Genomic DNA, 24,182 nt, shown 5'->3' on the forward strand with positions numbered 1-24,182 from the left:
GTGGGCCCTCTCTTGGGCTGCCCTGCTGGAGCCTTGCGCTGCCGGCAGAGCCAGTCCCGCTGCCCGCGGCCTCGAGAGGCGATGTGGGGGAGCGTGGATGGGGTTTCCTCCATGTTTGTTTCCTTCCTCAGGGGGAGACCTGCAGCCCCAGGCGCAGAGCGGAGCCTCGGCTTCCACCTGATGGCACAGGAGCGGGAGGTTGGATGGAAATAGTGGCGTAAGGACCCCACACCTGCACCGAAGCAGTTAAAAGGGGAAGGAGGCTCGGATCGATGGTATTGTAGGCCTCTCTGCTTCCTATGGCCAACGCACCCAGCGCAGGGCTGGCAGCTGCGGACCCCCGGGTACTGGCCTTAGCTGCTCAGGTCACTGAGAGCAGAGAACAGGACATCCCCCTGCTACTTCTGAAGTTAAAGGGTAATTAATGCCGTTTCTAAAATAAAAGGATGAGGCAGTGCAGTATGGGCAGTCTTTCTTCCTTCTGCCTCCTTAAATACAGAAGGTTTTTCTGAGTATTTCTGGCAGGGCTGGAAACGCTGTAAAGTTGATAATATGGCTGTTCCTGAGAGTGGTATTGAGTGGCATTTGGCTTGGCAACAATAAGGAGGAGGAGCTGGGGAGCAAATGGGGGGGAAGTCTTTTCTCCTTCTCAGCTGTCACCGTGTTTGTAAGACCCATGCTGACATGGGCAAGGATCTTGCACTTGGGCAAACCATTTCTCCCAGTGCTTTTGGGTAGAGAGCCAGCATGGTCGTCAGTGTTCAATTTTTAAATCTTCACACAGAAATGCAAGCGCGAGCTCCTGTGAGACTCCCCCTGTCTTTCCTTTTGCCACATAGCCACTGCTTGGAGTAAACGGTAGGAACAAGTTAGGTCCTGTTCTAAATTGGGATGTAATTATAAGGAAGCTATATGTTTCACAGTGGTTGTGGTTTTATCTGGCCTAGGAAATTTATACAAATAGGCTATATCCCAGGTAATGTATGTTTTACTACTAAATGTGTAATGAGAAAATGGAAACTTAAATTTAGCTATCCTTCCCAATTGTCATATAATCTTACAAATGGATTGCAGCTGTAGGAGTGAAAAATGCTGACAAAATATTTTATGCCATTGTTAGCACTTTTAGAATTACCTTAATCCTGGGTTGTCCTGTGTATACATACTCCTCTTAGGTTTTGGAAAAAGAAAAAAAAATCTTGCACATCAGAATCTTATGCTCCTCTTTGTTTCTCTCCTGCTTTCTTCCCACAGGAATTTTAAATAGTGCTTCCTTGGGGTGTGAAGAATCAAAAAAAATTAAGCAAGATATATACAGTTACGATCTTACTCAGTACTGCATGCTGGTCCTTAGAAAAGACCACTCTCGACTGCATGGAGGCTGGGCTACTGCTGCCCAGCTAGCAGAGATACTAAGGTAAAAAAAAATGCTGAGAAGTTTTCTTTCTGGCCTTTCATCTTGCTCTTTTTTTTTTTTTTTTTTTTCCCCCAAGCTGTAATACATTGGCTCCCATCCACAACAAGGCTTGTTGTTCAGGAAAGGCCAGGGTTAAAGTGCAGGGAGCAGTCAAGAGCAGAGGGGTCAGGCATAGCCTAATTGGTCCTGTTTAATTCATTCGCATTGTGTTTCATTGAGCTGGGTAAACTGCTCAGTGGGAACAGTTTTTGTGTTGGCTTTACCTTTTTTTGTGAACAGTACTCATCAGTGTCACAGTTCTTACCCAGTAATTGCTAATTTTGAATTGCAGTTATTTTAAAAAGTTTGTTTACTTAGATTTTGTCATGCAAAAATCTTCAGCCTGATTGACTCGCAGCTTGGCTTGACTCTAAATATCTATTTAATGTACCTATTTTAAACATCTATTTACATTTTAAACATGATAGAGGACACAGTTCATACAGACTAGATAGCTTGATATAGTGATATTGTGAGAATGGCATTATTAAGTCATATTATTTACTAGCTATGAATTAAACACTAAACTCAAATCCCCAGTGATCCAATCTCAATTTTCGATGTAAGGAAAAATAATAAGTTTTAAATTTACCCCAAGTTGTACTTGATTTTGACTTAATTAGGGAGCAAAATTCTAAGGCATGAAGCAGTTGGGCAACCATTCCTTATTTATGCTGTATCTGTAGTATGAATTTTTAATGCCAAGAATATTACTAAGAGGTGCAAGATTTATCACCAGAGTTGTATGATACTTAAATCATCCCCAGTAAGCTATTTCAGTTTGCAGAGAAAACTGAAATTTATTTTAGCTATAAAAATGTCCTTTTGTAACTAGATGAATCTCAGCTTCATGCCTAGAATTTGCTTTCCAGGGACTTTGGTAAGCAAAGCTTTACATGTATGCATTCACAAAAAGCTAACAAGCCTAGATAAGATGTCAGAAAGCAAAATTCATAAAAAGTTAGGGAGACCCTTATGTTGCACTAGTATCAGTGCGGAATACAGAATTGAAAAACTTCCCAGTTGTAAAATGTGCAGTTTCTTGTAAGAAGTCTTCCAGAAATGACCAACATGTTTGTGGTGAGTAAAATAAGAAAACTGAGATGTGAAGAACTGATTTCTAGCCCACATGTATTCCTCAAAGGAAAGTTGTAGACAAACTTGCTGAAGGTTTTGTGGTAACTAATTGTTTTTAATACATATTTTTGTTGCCTGATCTGCACCCGCTTCATCATCAGGCTTCCTTTATCGAGCTTTTGTGTACCTTTCAATTTTGCCTTTTTCTTTATGACCATCAGAGCCCTTCCCTAGTGTGTGGAACAAGCCTGAACAGATCCTATGAAGCTAAAGGAGAAGGTGCCTTGGATATGTTTCAAACTGAGACATGCTGTAATAATCAGTAATATACTTGCTGTCTCCAGCCTGCCAGTGATTCTTCTTCCTTTTGAGGCAGCTACCTTGGAGCCAGTCACAGCAGTTAACTGTTGTTCAGTGTTGAATTGTCCCATGCCAGTGAAGCATTTCTTCTCTGATGACGTGACATTCATTCAAAGCTGTTCAAACAGGCCCTTGACTATTCAGGTTGATTTTTTTTCCCTTTTTTTTTTTTTTCTCCCCACTTCAGTTATTGTTGTGTAGGACTAGAGGTGAAAGAAGATCCTGAGGAATTTTACAAGAAATTTCTTCCTTCAGCTATAGACAATCTGCTGTTTTTGGGAAGACGCTTGCAAGCACGATTTATCCGAGCTATCAAGGTATTTAAATTTCGTAGTTTAAAGAGCAGAGAACTCCTGTAAACATTCCAAGGTAATGTATTGTATAAGTAGAATATTATTCTAGGGACACTGTATTATGGAAATTTATTTTCCAGAAATTACAGTAGTTTTTTTTACACCGTGGAACTTTGAATCTGTCCTTGTGGAGCATTCGGTCCATTGCACGTGCAAAGGTAGCTTGTTACCATAGGTTTGTTTAGAGAGTTTGGATACTACTTTTTGCAAGTTTTAAAGGTAGGAGGAAGGAATGCAATTGTAAGTAGGATAGAAGAATTAAAGCACTATGATTAGTAAAAAATGCCTTACAAAAGGCAGCATCCCAGTCACGGTAGTGTCTTTTTAACTTCGCATATAATTACTTTAGTTTTTGTTAGCAGCTCTGTTCCCCCTGCTTTATTCAGCTGTACAAAAAAAGCTTTCGCGAGTCTTAAGATTTTAAATCAGATTTGCTGACGTTTCTTTTGCCATATAATTTCTGCCGCAAAATTGGCAAAAAATTCCAAAAATGCTCACTGCTTCTGAACCTGCACGTTTGGAACTCCAAAGGCAGACTTTGTGAATTTGTAGATTTGAGCACTGTCTCGTATTTCTCTCCCTCTTTTCAGAGAAGAAGGGTTTTTCCCAGCTAGGTTCCCTCATGCTTTTGAAGAATTCAGAGTTCCAGAATCAGAAGAAGAAAAAACAAAAAAAACAATAACAAACGAAACCCATGAATAATTTAAGTAACCAACCTCATGGATTCTGATACTTTCTTTTAACTCCCCTGTGGTATCTCATTTCTTGTCTCACTGCCTTCTTGTGTTTAGTCAAAGCTTTCCTACAGAGTATTGTGATGGACACCACAAACGCAATCAATTCTCAGAAAGTATCAGTAGTGTAACGTATTTTCTGTTAGTTCAATACTTTAGAAGTGCATTTAGTGCTTAAGGAGGAAGCTTCCTGAATGACATCCCAGGAGACTCGAGTCCTATCTGCAATATGTAATTTCCCCCACACTTTCTTATTATGTCTCAGCCTACATGCTACTTGAGTCATGCTTGTGGGCAAAGATTTCTTTTGAATGCAAATGCAGTCTACATTATAATTAGTACTTTGGCTTTTAAACCTTGTGGTCTCAGAGGTGACTGGGCACCTAGATTTGGTGCTTGCTCAGTGGAACTTTGGAAATCCCATTCTACCAGTGGAGATTTGTAGTTTATTCTGTGCTCCTTTGCTCTTTGTACAAGTCTTTGAAGTCAAGGGAAGTACTGAAATAGCTTTCAGAAACTGACGTGTTGCCAAAACACAGAACAGATAATATTCCAGCTTAACCTATTACTGTGATTTTTGTGTCATTGTCAGTAAGAACCAAATACCAAGTTACACCATGACTGATGGCTGGGACTTACAGCACATATCTAGGAGTAGGCTTTCCAGAGTTTCATTTGTGGAGGCTCAATTAATGTGGGAGGTATCAGGCTAAGTTCTTTATAACAACATTTGTCAGCAATGTAGTACTATCAAAAGCCCCTTTGCTGTCCCCTACACCAAGATTTTAGATTTCCTGTGGCTAAACACCTGGAATACAGACTTTAGTCCATGCATCTGTATGTGCATTCACATGTTAAAACCTAGGTTCTTCCTGGTCATTTTTTCCAGTCTTGTGTTATCACAGGCAAGCGCATAACATAGTCTATTTGGCAAACTCATCAAACTTCAGCTTAATAGTGGCTTGGTGTTTGCTCCCAGACTTCCAACTAGAGGTGCTTCTGAAGCCTCACCATGCCAGTTTTTAGGAACCTTTAACATTTGAACTGTGTCCTTGGCCACTTTGTAACATTTTTTCCTGTGCTTTAATCTTAAATAATATATTTCCTACTTTGTGGATTAAATCTATGATGCATTTGTACTGAGCTATTATTTGTCTTCTTAGCTCTTCTATGCTATCAAGTATTTTTACAAAGTAAACAAGACTTTTTTCTCCCTGTTACGATTTTTTTCCAGGGGTGGATGCTTTTTTTAGTATGTTTAGAGTTTGTTGATTGATCTCTGGCCTTTAAGGGCTCGCAAGTTATTTTTCTTACTGGTTCCTACAGTATCACCAACCTCATCCAGGAATTTAATGGAATTTTGGTCTCCAAATCCCAGAAGCATGCAAACCTTCCTACTACATCAGACTGAAGTCCTCAGTGAAGATACGTACACATGCTTTTACCTACTTCTCTTTTGTTTAGGATGGAGAAAAACAAGATTTTTTACGCTGTTTCCAAACAGTAACTGATGCCATCTGCTGGCTGTTCAGTGGGCATATTCAACTAGCAGTGTGTGGTAAGTGAAAAGTGAATGCATAAAACCCCTGAGAATTTATTTATGGCAACTACAGGTATCAAGAATCACTCTTAAGCGCATCACCACCTAATTTTCTAAATTGGAGTAGATGTTAAATCAATCTCTTAAAGTAGTCCACTAAACAGAAACAGGAATATCTAAAATGGAGAAGATCCGCTAAACGGAAATACTAAAGAGTTCCCCTTCCAGTCTTGCAGAGACAAACATTAAAAGTGTTTTCCTGTAATTTCACTTTGTAATTCTACACTTTAAAAAAATCAGTTTGTTTTTTTCTGATAAGATAGAGTTGATCTTTTTACCTGTTTGTGATTAACACATGCAGAAATTTGACGTGCATAGACTTGAAAACAGATTTTTGAAGTTGTTGCAATGCCAGGAAATTTTACAAATATCTATCAAACTTCACTATACACTTCTGACCAAAATAAGCTTTCAATTAAACCCATGTTAATCACACTGATTTTAAAAAGCAGAATTTGGTTTTGTTTCTAATATTGTTTTTATCTAATATTTGTTTCTAGAACAAAAACCTAAGGATCATAAGATGTGTAACTAAAGATGTGTAATTAAAAACACACTCGGCCAGAAAAATTACTAAATATGTAGACAGACTAAATATGTAGACACTAAATATGTGATACACTGGAATAAAAAAGATGGTGCTTTAATGACATCAGTGGACTTCCATTAAATAAACGTGGTAAAAAAAGTGTAACAAACTGTCAGTGTTGAAGTTCTTATGATTTTCGAGTACCGTTGCCCCAGTGATAATTCCACTGTTGTAATAAGAAACTGGTACTACTGTAACATAAAAGGTTTTAAAGCTTTTATTCCATTGCAACACCAGTGCCTGAGGGATATCCAAAGGCAGAAAAAACAGGGCTCAAGATGTTTTTTGGATGTTGAAGTAGTTTACTTATTCCAGTAAGTGTGAGTGTAAAAATTGTAAAAGAGGGAGTTTGTTCCAGAAACAGGATCTGGTTTTACTTGCTATGGCTTATGTTCCATCATGAAGTTTATTTGTTTTATGGAATTTTCAAGTCTGGTTCTGATTGTGTGATTTTTTTGGTTTTGTTTTTTTGCAGTCCTGCAAAACGATCACTTCCTTCAGTTGTTAATAACAGATGATGTTGAAACAGCAATTATAATGATGTCTGTTTTGCACAATGTTCTGAGGGTCAATAGGTTAGTTGTTTTCATAGCACTGATTTTTTCTGAATTTTAAATTTAAAACTCAGTTCATTACTACTTGGTAAAATAGAACTTTTTTCATATACAAGAATTGTTGTGGTTTGGATGGTTTTTTCCCTAGTCTTTGTTGTAGAAATAGAAAAAATAGCTATTTTCTTTATCTTGTTAGATTGAGGGAATGGGAATCAGTTGATTGAAACAGCAGTTCTGCCTGGATCACATTGCTGGTCCAGGTAGCTGGGTGTGCTGGCTTGCTGAATGACTGACATATTTAAAAATAAGTCACTGTTAAAAAGCTCATAGTTTGTAATTAACACTTCAATTCTGTCTGTGTCTTCCATCCCTATCCCCCCCACCACCTTTTTTTTAAAGTTCTGTCTTGCTTCAGGTTGATGAAGAGACCCTTCACTCTGTTTTGGATGAACTTGTTTATAAGCTTTCATCTACTACCAATCCTGTCATAGGGAATGCTGCTATAAAACTGCTATTATTGGTGGCAAAATTTTGCAAGCAGCTTGTGAAGTTACTCACAGTTCGCTACAAAGGTTTGTAAACATGCATGGGACCAATCTCTTGGCCTCCTCTTACATTCACTGTAAAAATACAAAGATGGAGGCTTCCCATCTCTGTTCAATAACTATCCAATAATGGAAATGTACTGTGTTGGATTTTTTTTCTTCTGTTCATTTTCATTGTAGTTTAAGGTGCCACGCCTCTTTCTGTATCCTAGTTTTATTTCTTCTGCGTATTGAGGACTTTGCATGTGGCAACTTGTCTTTTAAAGCTGCAGCTTGTCACTTCCAGCCTCATGGGTTTTACTTCTTTCTATGTGATGTTCTGCATCTTTTTTCCTGTGCAGGTTGGATATTGAGTGATCCTAGTAGCAGTGTGCCTGTACTGCCATGGTAAGAGCCGTGTGTCAGACATCTGCCAGTGTGCTAAGGCTCACTAGTCCAGAAGTATAAAAGTTTTATTTAAAGCCAATTCTGACCCTGGCTGTTACAGGTCTGCTTATCTGATAGGTGCTGTTCTGTTACTGAGGAGCTGACTGTCTTGTGATATCTAAGTGACTGGAATGAACTCTTTCCAAAGATTTATGAAATGAGTTTATCATTTTGTTTCGATGCCTTTAGATGAGGAGACTGAGTATGCATATAATTTGCTCTATGTTATTCAGTATTTATTGAGGTGTCCCGTTTAATACTTCTGTCTCTAGCCTAGCAGGGAGCTCCAGGAAACCCCTTTGTCCTCTCTCATGCCCACGGAGACTGAGAGAAGCTTTGATGTTTTCCAGGTCTTTTATATTCTGGATGTTATTGATGGTCAAAATGACTTGTGAGCAGCCTCAGTCCTTTGGAGACAAGGACAGTAAGAAGTGGGTATGCTAGGCAAAAGGGTCCGATTCCCTTTTTTTTATGGTTGTGGTGACTACCTTTGAGGCAATATCAGCCAGATAAATTTCTGGACCAGATGGGCAGCTTTGCCACCCTTTTGCCCACAGAATTGGGAGGAGGGCTTCCTTTTGGTATGAAATTAAGTATAAAGTGCCTCAGGCTGGTACCATGTTGTAGATTCTTGTGAAGTGCTGATCATCCCAGCTGTAGGATGCTGGCTCGTCTGAAGAAGTGCAAGTCTCCATCAAAGGACTACGCTTTATTTTGCTCTGGAATCACAATATGCTACAGTCATTTAGAGACTCTTCATCTCTCTTCTGTACAAGTTTCCTGTTTCCACTAAGAAAAAAAATACCACTTTTTCTGCCTTTTTTTTTTTTTTTTTTACATCTTTATGTTAGTTTTCACTCAGGCTTTGGAATCTTTTAGGTAGTTTGAGGAACAGCAGCAACAAAGAAACCATTACAGCATTTATACCATTTGGCCATCTCATTGAAGTAACTTGGCTTCACAGTGGCTCAGAGCTGTTGCCAGTACAAGGTACTTCAGCGTAAGCTTTCTGTCAGTAAAGGCAGCCTGTCGGAGGTGAGGACATCACCTGAACCTCAAATCTCAAAGATTGCACAGAGTTTACACATGGGTTGAAGCACCTGAGAGGCACACTTGAGGTACTCCCTGTCAGTAGCTGAAATGTGCATATAGCTGTGTTGTCTGTACAGAAACTGGCAAATGGTTGCATCAGACGCACAGGACTGCTGCGAGGGAACTGCCTTGTGTGGCCAGGCTGCGTGCTGTAGCACAGCTCAGGCAGCCTTGGGGCACCCACTGACTTCATTTGCAGTCTCACCTGTCTCTCCTGAAGTGTTTAACCATCATCATCTTTCTAAAATGGTGCATGTGTGTATTAGAACAGAGGTGCCATTTCTGTCTGAAGGACTTTGTGCTCCATATCCGGATCCTGTAAGTATAGATGAATGTTGGAGTTGCCCAGTGTATGAATATGCTTATGGACAATGGTTTGCAAAATCATCACAAAGAATGTAAAAGTTACTTGCATCCACAGTTCTTCGGGAAGCTATCTAAACATGTGTCTACTTCCTGCCCTCCTTCATTTTCCTTCCAACTCCATGCAGAACTCTCAAGATCTGGGGTTTGTCTGATACAAAGCTAAAAAACCTATGTTCCTGTTTACTTGTGTCCTGTGTGCAGCACAGGCAGTGTGTGTGTGTTGTGGGGGGAGCACGAGTGTGCTTTTTAGCTACTGTGAATCTAAAAAAGCTGTTTTGTCTCAGGAATCGGATGCACGTGTACTCACAGTTAGGCTGTACTAGACAGATAAAACATCAAAGAATTCCAGTTATAAATAAATACAATTTATTATTAAAAATATGAAAACAGTGCTAATAAAACCTAGCACTTGCATGGTGTTTTTTATCCTTTTAGTACCTTGTAATGACTTGCTGATAAGACACTGAAAGTACATTGATAATTTAACTGCCATTTATGTAGACCCAATAGATAGTGACTTGGACATACAAAATTACAGTCACTGTATAATACTTCTTTGTGATGGTTGAAGCACCAGATATTCATTGATAATGTTCTGCATTGAAACTCAAAGATGACTGATGGTGTTCAGCTCTAGTATTCCTTTGCACATAGAATCAACTGATTTTTTGACTTGAAAATTGTTAGTTTGAAATCCTGAAAAGAAATAATTCACCTTAGCAGTATCGCATGCTTCTTCTCTCCCTCTTAGGATTAAAAGGGCTTTTAAGTAAACAGTGGACTGGCAAAGGATTTGACAGGGATCTCAATCAACTCTTGGACCTGCTGTACTTGGAACAAACGAATGGAAAAGGAGAAATGCAGGTACTGAAGTTTAATGAGACTTTTGTATGTGAAATCCTAGTTACATGTGATTTATATATGTTTAGAATGGATTTACTCTATCACTTTGGTGATGCTTTTCAAAGCCTGTGTTATTTTTTCATTATATTAATGGATTTTTAAATTTCCTATTTATTAATTTTTTTCCTCCTTCATTTTTGAAGACATCAAGAATTTGTCCAGGGATTAAGATATGAGGCTGTGACTCAAGAGATTGACTTTCTGTTGCAGATTCACTATAGATTTCTATACAACCTTGGGGGGGGGAAATTAATCTAGTTTTGCTAACTATAAAACAAAAATAATGGTATCTGCTTTTCTTACACCTGCGTTACAAACTTAAATCACTGAATTCTAGGCAGCATTCACATAGAATTAAGTCATATAGAGAAAATGTTCAGTAACCTGCTGGGCTGTGTTCCAAATAAAAGAGGCTATGTGTGTTTTATGAACAAAATTTTGCATGCAGGTTTCTTAGAGACAATACTTTAAAGGAAATCAGAGTTATGCATTTTGAGACCTGCTTTCATCTTCAACAGAGCAAGGTGTTTTTTGTGGGTTTTGTAGGTTTTTTTTAAAATTTCAATTTAAGAAAAGAATTGATTTTTTTTTTTAATGTTTGTTGCATTTCAGTGACTTCTGATCATACTGCAAATGAAACACTTTCCTTGCTGCCAATTCTCCAAATTTGTCTTTCTGCCCTCTCTAGTGTAGGTATTTTGATTGAATCACCATTTGAAATACCAAGTGCTTCAGGTGTTTTAAATACAAATTTCTAACATTGGTTAATGCAGCTAATATACATTTTAGATTTCTGCTGTAGATTCATTTGTTTACCACAAAGACCATCAATCCAGATGATCAGATTAGCTGCCTTTGGAGCAAGTACAGGTGTCATCATAATAACTGTCTTGCAGGACCTTAAATTCCCCAAGCTGTTACAAGTACTCAGTTTTGATGCATTTGAAAACTGATGTTTTTGGCCAAATGTTGAGATTTGTTCCAAATATGCAAGCAGTAATAAAGTGGTTTTATATGCAGAGAAAATATTCCACCAACTGCTTTATTAATTTCAGAGGCAGCATCAAGCAGCTTGTATAATCCAGGCTGTGTGGAGAGGATTTCGGACAAGGAGAAGGCTGAAAAAACTACCCCAAGCAGTGACCACTTTACAGAGAAGCTTCAGGTAAACAGTATGGCTTTGTAAAAAGCACTAAAGAGAAGAATGTAGTAAGACAGTTTGGTTTGTTTTTTATCAGATCACAGAGTCACAGGAAAAATTTAGGTCATCTAATCCAATCCAGGGACAGCCTCAAAATGGAATCTGGCTGCTCAAGGCTGTGTTCAGTTCTGGAGGTCTCAAAGGATGGAGATCCTACCACTTCACTTGGTCCCTGTCCTGGTGCAGCACAACTTGCAATATAAAGAATTCTTCCATTGCAGCCAGTGGGAATTTCCTTCTTGCAGCTCTTTACCACTGCCTCTTGTCCTTTTTCTGTGCATCTCTAAAAGTCTGTCTCTGTCTTCCCTTCCTTTAGGTAGTGGAAGACAGAAACTGGATTTCTCTTCCTTTATCCTAAACAAACCCATCTCTTTGCCTGTCTTTGTATATCATACATTCCATGGCTCTAGTTGTCCCTGTCTGAGCAGTCTCTATCCCTTCAGTTTGTCAATATCTGTCTTCTACGGGGGGCCCAGTAGAGTGTGGCCAGTATTCCAGATGTGTCCTCAAGAGTGCCAAGTAAAGTGAAATAATAATCTTCTTGACCTCTACCTCCGCTTTTGTTAGTGCGTCACACTACGCAGCTAGCTTTATTACTGCAGGGCCACGCTACTGGCTCATGTTCAACTTGTCACCCACCAGGAACCCCAGATGCTTTTTATTGGAGCTGCTGTCCAGGTAGTCAGTGCCCAACCTGTTCATGAGGTTATTTTGTACCAGGTGTAGAACTTCCCATTTGAACTTCATGTGGTTTCTGTTGACCCGTTTTCTATGTTTGTGGAGGTTCCTCTGAGTGTCAGCCCTGCTCTGCATAGGAGACTCTGATGACAGCCTTGAAGAAGTCAAGGAAAATGACATCAACTGCTCTCCCCTTGTCCGCAGAGCCAGTCATCTTGTCACAGAGGGCAATCAGGCTGGTCAAATATGATTTGCCTGTGATAAATGTATGCTAGCCATTCCCATTGACTTTCTGTCCTTCCTGGAAATAGCTTCCCTGAGGATTTGTTCCCATGTCCCAGGGCATAAGTTTGGGCTGACCAAGGGTTCCTTCATCTTGAAGATGCGCTTTTTTTTTTTTGAGTCAGCTGTTATTTCTGAAACATAAAGGTAATGTAATACCAATATGAACTGTTTCACTACAGATTCTTTGAGCAGAAACATCCAAACAATGTGCTTTTCCAGTAGTACCAAACTGCTGGTTTTGGTGCCAAAAGCTCCAACTGTCCCTCTCCCAGCTGCCAGACTTCTCCATGAAAAAACTTAATTCTATGATGCTTTTATGTGTTTTCAGTGTAAAAATTTATGGCATATGGAAAACTAAGAGTGTGGCACACTGTAGCATGGGATTGCACTAAATAGCACTAGAAGATGATGTACTGGTGGTAGAACAGTTAACTGGTTCACAGTTAACTTGACACAGAATTGCACTGTAAATTGCATGTGGAGCTGTCCTGGAGTTTCCAATCTGCCATGCCAGAGTGCTACAAACGAAGGACCATCGTGCTTGCAAGACCTTGTTCTTCATTAATATTTGAAATCTTTGACTCTCAGAAGTGGAGTCACTTCAGTGACCTAGAAATAGTATCCTCTGACTTGGAGCACCACAGAAGAATGAAGCTATGTAAATAATGCTTGTCTTGAAGTAGGATTTCAGCAGTAATGTTAGCACGTTAGGCTAACTCTTGAGAAATTTAGTGTGACTTTAACATGGGTTAAGGGATCTAAATCAAGTTCAGTCTCTACAGCTGGTTTCTTCAACCTTTTTTTGCACGTTGAGCACTACTGTGCCAACACTAGATCTTAGAAATCAATTAGTCAAATCACACTGGATTATGATCAGGGTGTTAGAAAGCAGACAGTTATGATTTGTTGTCTAGACTGGCACTAAGAAGATATTGGACTATCTAGGGTGTAATCTTTAAATTCTAGAAGATTTGCAGGGGGAAGCAGTGTGTCTGTTGAGGGCCACTAGCCACTCCAGCTTTTGTGCTGAAATGCCAAGAATTACATCCTTGTCACTCCTTTTTACACCACCATACACTCTGAGCCAGTATCAGGCACCTTGCACGCCAAAATCACAGCCTAGAAAACTTGGGTGATGGGCTAAGACATAACATGGTAAAGCAGAAGGGAAAGGGTGGCGAGGTTATCAGCAATCAACAAGCTACTTGACTTCCTTGTGTCTTAATTTCAGTATTGTAAGCATTACTGCGTGCCCCTTAAGTAGTTCTTGAGTCATTTAAATGGACTTTTGAATGTGTTTGTTTAGTAGTGAGAGGAATGAAAATATATTAATATCCTTACAGTTGTGTGTTCATGGCTCAGTCCCAAGGTACTGAGTACAATATAGTAACTGTACAGCTCCAGTGTTGTGGGTTTTCTTCTGTCTAGGTCAAAACTGTAGTTAGTGTTATACTGAAAGGTAGTGTTTGGAATACTGTAAGCATGACTTTAGAAAAACTTTCAAGAGAACTTTTAAATTTTTAACAGTCAGGGTTTGGTTGTATTCAAAGACTTATTTTAGAACAAGCATGGTTAAATACTGCTGAGGTTGAAACTCTGAACTTGGCTCACCTGCAGCTGCACTGGAAGATCTTAACTCTGCAAGTTATAAACTTCTGAAACTCTGTAGTTTCAGAAATGTCTCCTCGGTGAACAGTAAAGCCTGTAATCTCTTGAAGTTAGTTCAGTGTTACATAGCTAATTGTAGAACTGTTAAAATGGCAATAACTTGTATTAATCATATCAAAAATCACACCATCTTCTATATATAAAAAGATGATCAGAGGGAAGCTGATCTGTGCCAGGAACTGCTGAAGGAAGCTTGTATCTTACTCTATGTGTGTTTTGCTTCTGTTCAGAGGCATTTCCCTGTCACAGTGTGGTCTTGTGCAAATAAATACATCTTATCATTAGGAGGAACAGAGAATGAAGAAGAACATGTGTTTTGCAGACTACACAGGAAATAATCAGTATCAAAGAAACATTTAAATACCTGATAGACACTATTGGTAGTTTCACAGATGCACATCTGAGAAGTTCATGAAACATTTGTGTAGTTTTCCACCTAGTGAAGCTGATAAAAATTTCTAGGGAAATTTATTAATAGTTTTATGAAGAAAATGTCATCAAAAGTCCTGTTTGATCCTGTGACATCATTCTGTGTAGAAATATAATATGTGCCTGTCTGGATTAAAAATGCAAAGATTTACAGCTCTAATTCACAGAATTATGTGGGCTGAAAAGCTCTAGTTTCCTTGAGACCATTCTGACGTAATCACATATATCATGATCTGTCTCTGTAGGTAGATGTGTGGGCACGCTTCAAACCCGCATTACTGTCATAAAAGGATTATGGTCTCTCAGATCATGATGGAGGCTGTTTTATCAGTTAAGGCCAGATCTTTAAATCCAGAGCATCTCTTTTACAAAATAGCTTCCATCCCATTTTCCCCACCCAGTTACAGAGACTGAGGAGAAGGTATGGTTGGTGGAAAAATTACAAGTTAATTTATGCTAGTGGTGGGAATACACGAATAACTTAATAGTACTGTAAGTCTAAAGGTATGTGACATGCAGCATTACCAAAATTGCTGGGCATTATTTCTAGTCTATGGCCTTTTGTTTCCCCTTTCTGGCACCCCTTATGCCTGTGCCCTGTCCATTTGTTCTCTTTCCTAGTGCCTAAGGTGCCCCTTTCATCATCCCTGGAAAAGTGCTAGAGGGGAGCAGAACACACAGCTGTCAGCCCAGGGGTGGTACTCGGGTCCTGAGCTGGAAAGTGATTTTGCTGCAATAGGAGAAGGAGTGACATCATTACCTCATTGTGGGGTGAACTTGTAAAGTCTCAAGTGTTAAGCTGATAATGAGGTCAGGTCTATTGGGAGGAGAAGGGGTACTGAAGGGAGGAGGAGCCCTAGCCCACAGCTCCTCATGCTTCACTGAGACCATCTCCAAGAGGTCTTAGTAACTATTAGTATTGATACATCAGTATATTTAGTATTATTATATTAGTCACTCTATTAATATGTTAGTGTGTATATAATTGATAAACAGGCTATTATTAGCTTAAACACTCCAGGGCTGGTTACAGAGTTTTCAGTTGTCTCATCTGTGAAATATCTGCTAGGGCTTTTCCAATGCCAAGCACGGTGGGGCAACGTCCTAACATCAAATTACAATAACTAGTACAGATCGAGAAGAATTTGCAAGGAAATTCTTTCCTAGTGTTCTGTTAACAAAGTTGGTGGAGAAAATGTGTCAGTCTCTATTTCCTGGAGAAAAAAAAATCCCTCCAAACTTAAGAAGTGAACCTTAACAGCCAGCATTCTGATCTACTCTTGCAGTTGGTACAAAAATAATAGTATGCATTATGGAAAGCAGGTGCCATGCATGCTGATGGATGCACTGGAAAAGATGCATACTGGAGCAGATTGCTGATGTTGCTTTACCTCTTCCCTGGATGATGGAATCAAAGTTGTTGTTCTAGTTCATGCTAGCTGTGAATGTCCCACATGGAGCATTATTCCCTTCAGGGTCCTTAGAACTTTATCTTAAGTAAAAATACATCCTTTGATATGATACCAGATTGAGTGACTGGATCAGAATTTTCATGCCTATACATAGTGAGGTAATTTTGTTAGCTTGCAGGTGATTTCTTTTTGTTTGGTGTGGTCCTGCAGCCAATAGCTGCGATGGCAGATTATTTTGTGGATCTCCTTCTTCAATGCTGGACCATTAACATAAAGAGAAAGAGAGGTGCTTTTAAGATGTACAACTTAAGCTAATTGTTAATGTATTTGTCTATTGCAGAGCTAAACGGGAACAGGAGTTGCAGCATTTAAAAAAACAGAAGGAAGATGAGGCTCTAAAACTGCAAATGCAACTTCAGAGACAGAGGGCCATGAGACTCTTCCATGAACGACAGCTGGCCTTACTGGAAATAATCCATGCCAGTATGATTTATATTAAACTATATCAGAAGATTAAACTGTCTGGGTTTCCTTAAGAACAGTTTTCTCAAATATATTTCCTAATCTTGGATGTTTGTTTGCACCATAGTCTTGCTGTTGCTTCCCCTGACCCAATTATTTGACAGAGAACATGATAATTCTACAAGGGTTCAGTAACTACTGATAAAGATCTGCAGCCTTCAAAATGGTGCAGGAGAAAGGGGGACCCAGTTTTCTTGTGTTACAAAGCTCCACTTGCAGCTACAAGTCCCTGAGACGTGGCCCACAGCTAGTGGACCTTGGATGAAGAGGGGTTTTTAACTGATAACACCCAAGGTTTTTTTGTACTATCTAGTTTGAGGATTAAAAATGTAAATTGTTAAGAGATCCCGACGCACAGTCTTATAACTGTATTTTTGTTACATTTGCAGGTCAGGTAGATAAGTATATGGAGGAAATGGAGGGGAAATCAGCATTAACTATCCAGAGATTCTGGCGAGGGTATAGAGCAAGAAGAAATTTTCACCAACAGAGACAATCTCTGAAGGAGTATAAAGCGGCTGTCATCATTCAAAGAGCAGTAAGTACATATATTTTGTTCTAACATTAGGTAGGACCCAGTGGATTATTGCAGTGCCTCAAAAAGCTCTGTTTATTCTCTTACTGTTGATGTAGCCATAATTTATTAAAAAATTATTCAGAGGATGATACCCTAGAGCACAAGCTGCTTAGATGGGTTAAACCTCACATAGGTTACAAAGTCTACTACAGCCTTGTAACAAATGTAAGAGCTGCCACTTTGAAACCTAAGGTTGAAGTTTCACCACATACAGCTGAGTCAGTAATTTATTGTGAGTGTTCTTACTATTTAGTATTCATGCTGACTGTTACGTATTGTCTTTTCAGCATCATAGATAAATTTATGCTTTAACAGATGCAGTACTGAAGCATTTTTCTTTCACTGATTGCTTAGAAACAAAACAAGAAGACAAACTTCCTGTCTGTGATTGTCATATTCTCATATGTTCCTTACAAAGGCTTGTAAATTCTTGGAAAAAAGAAGGAGGAGGAGACCTCTCTCTCCTTGGAAGGATCCCAAGGGACTGACTGATGAGCAGAGACTAGCTTTGCAGCAGAAGGTGGATGACTACATCAAATTGCATCCGGTCTGTTTCTTAGTCATTTCATAATTCGCATTAATGATGCAACATAAAATACTGTAGGGATGAAATATATTCAGCTTCATAAATTCTGATCAAGATAGTCTGTGTGAGGTATGCATATATTAACCCTGCTTGTTTGAGAATAAGGTACTAGGATATTGGGGATTTTAACCATTACTCTAATAAAGAGGGTCAAAGCAAACTGTAATTGGAAAATGTATATACTTAATGATGGATAGTTTTGAAGAGAGCTGCAGAAGAAGCAAAATTATTAAGTTAACAATTAAGAACAACATTTGCAATTCCTTATTTAAACATTATTCTGCCCCCAAAAGATTTAAAATAAGCAGTTGATAATGGTAACAAACTGTTATTTTCCTCCAGGCTTCCCAAATGTCAGAAGAAATGAGTAAAGAATTACATATGCAGGCCCAGGAAAAGCTGGCACAGTTCCTGTTGAGGAGCAGACTGGATCAGAGAGCAGCACAGCGGAGAGAGACATTACTGGCTCAGGTCAACACCAACGTGGAGCTGCTAATGAGTATGTGACTGCTCTGGTCATAGTTTTCATTACCATTTGAATTAAACTGATTTAGAGAGAAAATTAGAGGGAACAGTGGTAAAGCCTCATTTAAAACTGAAATCTCTCTCTTCCTTTGCCATGTATCTTATCTTGAGATTCAGGCTTTGTTAGAGATTATCCAGGTGTTGCTATAGGTCAAGTTTACACACCTGCTTTTCAAGGACCAGCTTATTCTTCTGCCAGAAGTCTTTTTCTGATATGTTCACAAGAGAAGCAATGGCCCTGTAAAAGGCATTGGAATTTCTACAAAGGGGATCTCACACAACCTCTTCCTCTACATTTGTTTTGCTTTGTTCAGTTTTTGTAAGTAAGCTGCTGATTGAAGCACTCTCACCTCTTCCAGATAAAGAGGGAAATCTTTGAGCTATGAATTCCAAGTCATGTTTTCATTTTCTCCGTCCTGGCTTTACGTGAAACTATTCACTATTGTGCTATCTTAATTCCAGACAAGTAGCCCAGAGTGAAAGAGTGAGAATAGCAAACTGCAGCCACCAGAGAGCACCCAAGCCGGACAAAATTCAGCAAGTTACTGAATTCCATTACTTAGTCTGTCATGTGCTGTGTCACTGCAGCTCATCGCTCCCTGAACAGGCAAATCAGCAACACACTGTTACACTGTGCTGGGTCCCCCAGGCAGGGAATACACAATGCTGCTGTGCCAGAGCAGTGGAAACACTACACTGATATCCCTTCACTGATGTCACCCTGCACAAAGAGCACTGATCCAGTAGTGACCAGGAGCTCCTCTTTCTCTTAGGTCATAGTTTCACAGGAAGTCATTTTGGCAGATGCCACTACTGCACCTCAGTGAAGTAGTCCTGCTTTCCCCTCTTCTGCCTCCCCCATGATGTATCTATTTTTTCAGATTAGCCTTAATTTGGATCAATTCTCCAATCGGGTTTATCATGCAGCCAAAAAAATTGTAATGCCAGCATGGGTAAAGGAGTGACCTAGGACAGTGGGAAGTGGGAGGGTGGTGCTGCTCCTTTTTTGTTTGAAATACTCATAAAACCACAGCATAAGAAACAAAATACAGAAAACTCTTCTTGTTCTTAACAGATGCTCCAGGGTTAGCAGAGACCACAGAAAAAGATCTTGATGTCTTTATGAGTCGATCAATCCCTGTAGCTACCAAGGCAAGGCAAGCCCACAACACTATGCTGAAATACACTCGCTGGCCATGGTGGAAGAAGCTTGGAGATGAGTTTGTGGAGGATGATGTCATTCCTGATGATGCCCTAAATGCAGAACTGGGAACTCTATTTATTGGTGGAAGGAAGTCCTCTTAGGTAACAGGCAGAAGAGTTTCTTACTTAACCAGACTTACCTTGCACTATGCATTCTCTTGGGTATGTTTTCAAGGAAGGAAAACACTTGAATTGTAAGAAAAAGCACTGAAAAAGAACAAAGCCTTATTTTAGTGCATTTTACTTATTAAGAATCTCTTCCTGTACATCAACAGTTAGAGTCTACTGATTGTGCTGTTGCAAATAGGATTTAAATAGTGTAGTTGTAAAGAGGATATTTTGTGATTTGTATCACTTTAAACATCATTTCATAACCTTTGGCTTTTCAGTTCTTATTCACACTTGGATGCATAAAGAATCATGCCATTGTAAAAGCCTGGGCTTTTGCAGCAAAAATTTTTATCAGGTGATGTGCTCTGAGATGAAGATGGGTTCAGAACAAACCAAGACATAGGTAAGAAGTCAAGCAAGCACTAGGTAGGCTGGGTGCTTATGTTAGGGTAGAACAGCTAACTCCAGTCAGCAGAAGCAAGCTTGGCCTGAGGAACCTCTTGATAGCAGCCAGGGGGGAAAAAAACCCACCAATATTTTTGGATTATATGTGTTTTTCTTTAAAAGCATGCAGTTCTTTCCACAGCCAGTGCAGTGCATTGTAACATGGGCGCAGTCCAAACTGTTATATGGGACTGTAGCCTCTGTGTGACCATCTGCATCATCAGCTCTGTCTTCTTAAACCATACAGATGCTGTTTAATCCAGAACGGTCTCCAGCACAGGGCATCTGGAGTCACTGTGACACTGTACAGAGTAAAAAACTATCGTCAAGGGCTGAAGGATGCTCCTTACAGATGTGCCCAGAAAGCAAGGAGAACTCAAGACTGCAGCTAGTGCCTTAGGTGCCTGCACTATTTTTCAGGTGAGAGGCCCAGAGAGCCTTAAGAATTAGGTCTTACCTCACTGCAGAGGAGGAAGAAAACCCAGTGATTTCTGTCAGTTGTACGTGGGCAGCAGTACTGGTTCAGCATGTTTGTTTTCCATTCTTTCGAGAAGGTTTTGAGTTTTAATTTTAGTGGAGATGAATGGAAAACAAATAAATAGGAATAGTGGGCAGAAGCCCAGGCCCATTCAGATGCAGCTGATACATTGAAATTAATAATTGCACGGCCGCCAAGGGGAAGAGCTGTGTTCTTGGTTAATTTTTTTAACAGAGCTGTGATTTGGAAGGCACTGAATTGGCTCTCAGTTCCTTTCTTGGAGAGTTAACTGGTGGAACAATCCACTAAGTATTTGCCAGGGCACTTGTGCGTGTCTGTTGAGTGAGTTACTGTTCTGCAAAGCCCTGCTATTAGTTTTAGGCCATGCCTGTAACAAGACAGGTGCCCTACAACCACCAGAGTGGAGGGGCTGGGGGGCAGTCCCCCAGCACTCTGGAGGATGGAAGCTACCCCCCAGCAGCTGCCAAGCTCTGGCACTGGAGAAGGCCCAGCCTCTCTGCATGAACTGCAACAAGCCAGCTGTTCCCTTGCAAATACGCGAGTCCTCTGTGCACATCATAGTCCCCTCTACCGTGCAGCCACTGACCCAAACTATTTTGAGACAGCAGCCTCTGCTGTTATGTTTATTCCTAATCACCCTCATTACAACGGTGCTTTAGCACAGGGGCATGTTCACAAAGGTGCGTTGCTTTAATGTATTTGATATAAAGAGATGAGCCCCCCTGGCCAGTGTTAAATACCAAGTGAATTATAGAGCCATCTTATCAAAAAGCCATTTATTGTAATGGTAATGGCCTCTGCTACTCACTGCCATTGGAGTGAATAATGAACTCCCCCTTTGGAATATGCAATTTGCTGGATAATGTGGGTTTTTTTAAGTGAACAGAGAGCCTGGGGAAAGGTCCAGACTTGCTGGAGGAATTCAAGTTGCTGGGTCATTTATTCCCAGCCCAGCAGCACAAATTCCTCTATCCCACCACTGCTCTAATAAATAAAAATGTCTCTTCTTACTTGGTGTTTGTCACCAGGAGATCTGTCATCTCCATTTTATAGACAGGGAGGCTGAGGCAAGAGCGCCATGAGGGAACGTGCCTACAGCCACACATAACTGTATAACCTGTCAATTGTTCCCGCTATGTCCCAGGCAGAGCAAGCCAGCAAGGAGCCACTGCAGCATGTTGGGGCAGAGCTGGGAGGTGCCCTTGGATGCTGGCTGCTGTGGCCAGCCTGGAGCCTGGGCCCAGCAAAAGAGATTCCCGAGCTTCCCTGCTGCTCCCCTTTGCTTGTGGTGGGAGGGATTTGGCATAGCTTGTCTCATCCTCTTTTCAGGTCCTCCTGTGCCATGCGCAGGAGGCATTGCTGGCAATTTATTTCACTGCAGCTGCTTCTGGGACAAAATACTCCTACCTGAGTAATGGGAACAGATGTAGACCACTGAGCAGGGGCCACTTCCAGCCTGCTGCCAGGTGAACGGTCCTGTCTGGGTTATACAATCACCCAAAAAAAGGCTGTAGGAGAGGCTGTGAGCAGAGATGGGTCTAGTCCTGCTCCCACTTGCCTGCTTGCCACAAGCCCAGAGAGCGGGGGGCTGTTAGTGGGGCATAAACCCACAGCACAGGTGGCCCAGCCAGGCAGGAAAAGCGGGTGGAATTTGGTCGCGCCCAGCAGGCCTGGGCTGTGCCACTTTGGATAGCGAGCAGGCCTGCCCTGGCAGCCTGAAGACAGACCCTGCTGGCCCCAGAGGAAGCGTTGGGTGCCCTTGGCCACCGGTGGAGTGACGAACCTTGGCGGGGGGGGGCACGCTGTGACGTGAGGAGGGGCAGAGGTGAAGCGAGAGCTGCCGAGGCAGCAGAGCTCAGGTCATTAAATATTGACGCCCTCTAAGCTGGCCTGTGGGGGCGATTGAGCTGAATTGCAGGTTTCTGTTGCTGTGATAAATTGCACCGATTTGTCATGTGGTTTTGTTTCTTCCCTCCCTTAAGTAAAGCTGTACAGGAACATTATTGCTACAGCTTCAGCAGCAGCAAACAATCCGGAAAACAAAATCCTATGATGGATATGGATAAAAAAGAAGGGACAGTTCTTCTGCCAAAGGTGCCACCAGAGTCACAGAGCAGGAAGAAGGCAGCAAAAGGAACAAAAAAAAAAACCCCAAAAAAAATCACTCAGCCCTTTCAGAGCTGGAGACAAAGCAGTGTCCTCTGCTGGCTCCTGCAATTGAGGAAAATTCCTGTTTATGCAGACAGATACTTTTTTTTTTTCTTCCCTAGCTTTAGCTCTAACTGGACTCTGCAAACAACAGGATACTCAGCTCCAGCAGAGACAGAAGCATGTACTTGAGGCTACGCTGCTAAGTCCAAGGGCATAAGTCCAAGAGCGTCTCCTGGCCTTTCTGCCTGTAACAGGAGCTCTGAGCTGAGGACAGGATGCTATTTCACCTCTTGCCTCCAAGTCTTCTCCTGCTGCTTTCCATGGGAGCAGAATCTGGTACAAACATCTGCTCTCCACGGCAGAGTATCACATCCATCAAGTACAAGGAGAAATGAAAGCTTTCTCTGAGTAGTGGAATGGGGGATATTTATAAATTAGCATGCATCAAAAAAGGAGGCAGCTTTTTGCAGAGGGGGCTGCAGAGACCATTGCAATCCATCTCCAAGTTCTCCTTTTCATCCTTCTTCATAGCGCAGTAACACTGAGTCATCCTCCAGGCATCCTTGCGTACAGTGAAAAAACTTTAATAAAAAGATTGTTTACTCAATGAGCGATACATGGGCCCAGAGTTTCCAAGGGGAGCTAAATGGTGGGTGCCTCCTATCCCCTCTCCCCTGCCCTCCCTGCAGGCAGGGCCAGGGTCACTCCAGCTGCCTTCTGAGGATGGCAGGGCAAAGTCTGCCAAGAGAGGACCACAGTCGGGACACCGTGGCTCTGGCAGTTTTTCGCAGCTGTGCCGGAGAACTCCTCTGTGACCTTGAGCCCATTCTCTCTCTGCTTCTGCCTTTTCCTCTCTTGGATGAGGCTTGCTGAGGAGGTTTTGTACGTTGCATTTGTAATTCGTTTTAAGAGCCGTCAGTGGAGGATGCTGTGTGAGCCCACTGCTACTGAAATCCCTTTCTACTGAGGTGAAATGGGAGTTTGACAGGCCCAGAAAGAAAAAATGGCTGTATAATCACATGTTGAACACAAAGAAAGAGTTCAGGGTTGCCGTGCTATTTATTTCTCTCTGAATTCAGCTTTTCTTCACAGAATTTAATTCTTCTCTAGTTAATTACATCCCCAAGCAGAAACAATGTCTTTACCTATGCTTGATCACTTAATAAAACTCAAGAAAGTAAGCAATTCTGATCAGGGAAACTTCATTTAACATATCTCACCAAACCAGAACCTGCCTGTTCAGAACAAGATGAGCATACACATGTACAAGATGGGTAATAAAACCCAGCTCAATCTGGCATTACATGACAGAGCCAGTGAACTGTGACACTTAATCCTAGAAACAATCAAAGCAACCATTAAGTTTGCCAAGTCCTGAAAGGACTTTCCTGTCTGAAAGGGAAGAGGTGTTCAAGCTGGCACTGCTACCCCTAAAATGAACGGCCAGTTAGAAGAAAATACTGGCAAATGCAGGCTACAACTCAGTTCTATGCTCAGGAAGAGGGAAAAATGGAGGTGTTACCATTGCCTTGGCTTTATTCTCTGAGCAGCCCCACTGGGTCGAGCGAGACTGCCCGTCATGTCTAAAAGCCTGTGAAGGCTCATCTGGGAAGGGAAGTCACAAAAGTCAGCAGGGCCACGCTTGCTTTAGGACAAAGGAATGCGCAGTCTGTGACCACGTATTGGGGACTTCTGAGGTAGGCAATCTAAAGGACATCCACTGGACATGGGAAACGAGGGATCCCAAGCACTGTGAGAGGAAGCCGAGAGCTAACCCAAGCTCGGGCACGCTGGGCAAGGAGGGGAGCAGGACCGGGGAGACGGGCGGGTGGCTGC

General features: G+C 41.1%; 1 protein-coding gene across 1 annotated transcript; it reads left to right on the forward strand.

The window, feature by feature from the left end:
• Positions 1-299: 299 nt before the first annotated feature.
• IQCB1 (IQ motif containing B1) lies at positions 300-19,243 on the forward strand. Its single transcript, XM_010286228.1, has 13 exons — positions 300-417; positions 1,255-1,417; positions 3,081-3,210; positions 5,445-5,538; positions 6,645-6,744; positions 7,123-7,295; positions 9,904-10,016; positions 11,111-11,220; positions 16,069-16,211; positions 16,640-16,788; positions 17,246-17,374; positions 17,756-17,912; positions 19,014-19,243. Exons 1-13 carry the CDS (start codon positions 300-302, stop codon positions 19,241-19,243), a joined length of 1,809 nt encoding a protein of 602 aa, XP_010284530.1.
• Positions 19,244-24,182: the final 4,939 nt, after the last annotated feature.

This window comes from Phaethon lepturus, unplaced genomic scaffold (genome assembly GCF_000687285.1).
Source record: "Phaethon lepturus isolate BGI_N335 unplaced genomic scaffold, ASM68728v1 Scaffold56964, whole genome shotgun sequence".
NCBI lineage: Eukaryota > Metazoa > Chordata > Aves > Phaethontiformes > Phaethontidae > Phaethon > Phaethon lepturus.

Bases quoted from the DNA above. Each gene is read 5' to 3' on its own strand.
- IQCB1 (XM_010286228.1), top strand. From the start codon at position 300: ATGGCCAACGCACCCAGCGCAGGGCTGGCAGCTGCGGACCCCCGGGTA. The intron at 1,418-3,080 runs GTAAAAAAAAAT...TCCCCACTTCAG, and splicing joins CAGCTAGCAGAGATACTAAG to TTATTGTTGTGTAGGACTAG. The intron at 3,211-5,444 runs GTATTTAAATTT...TCTTTTGTTTAG, and splicing joins GATTTATCCGAGCTATCAAG to GATGGAGAAAAACAAGATTT.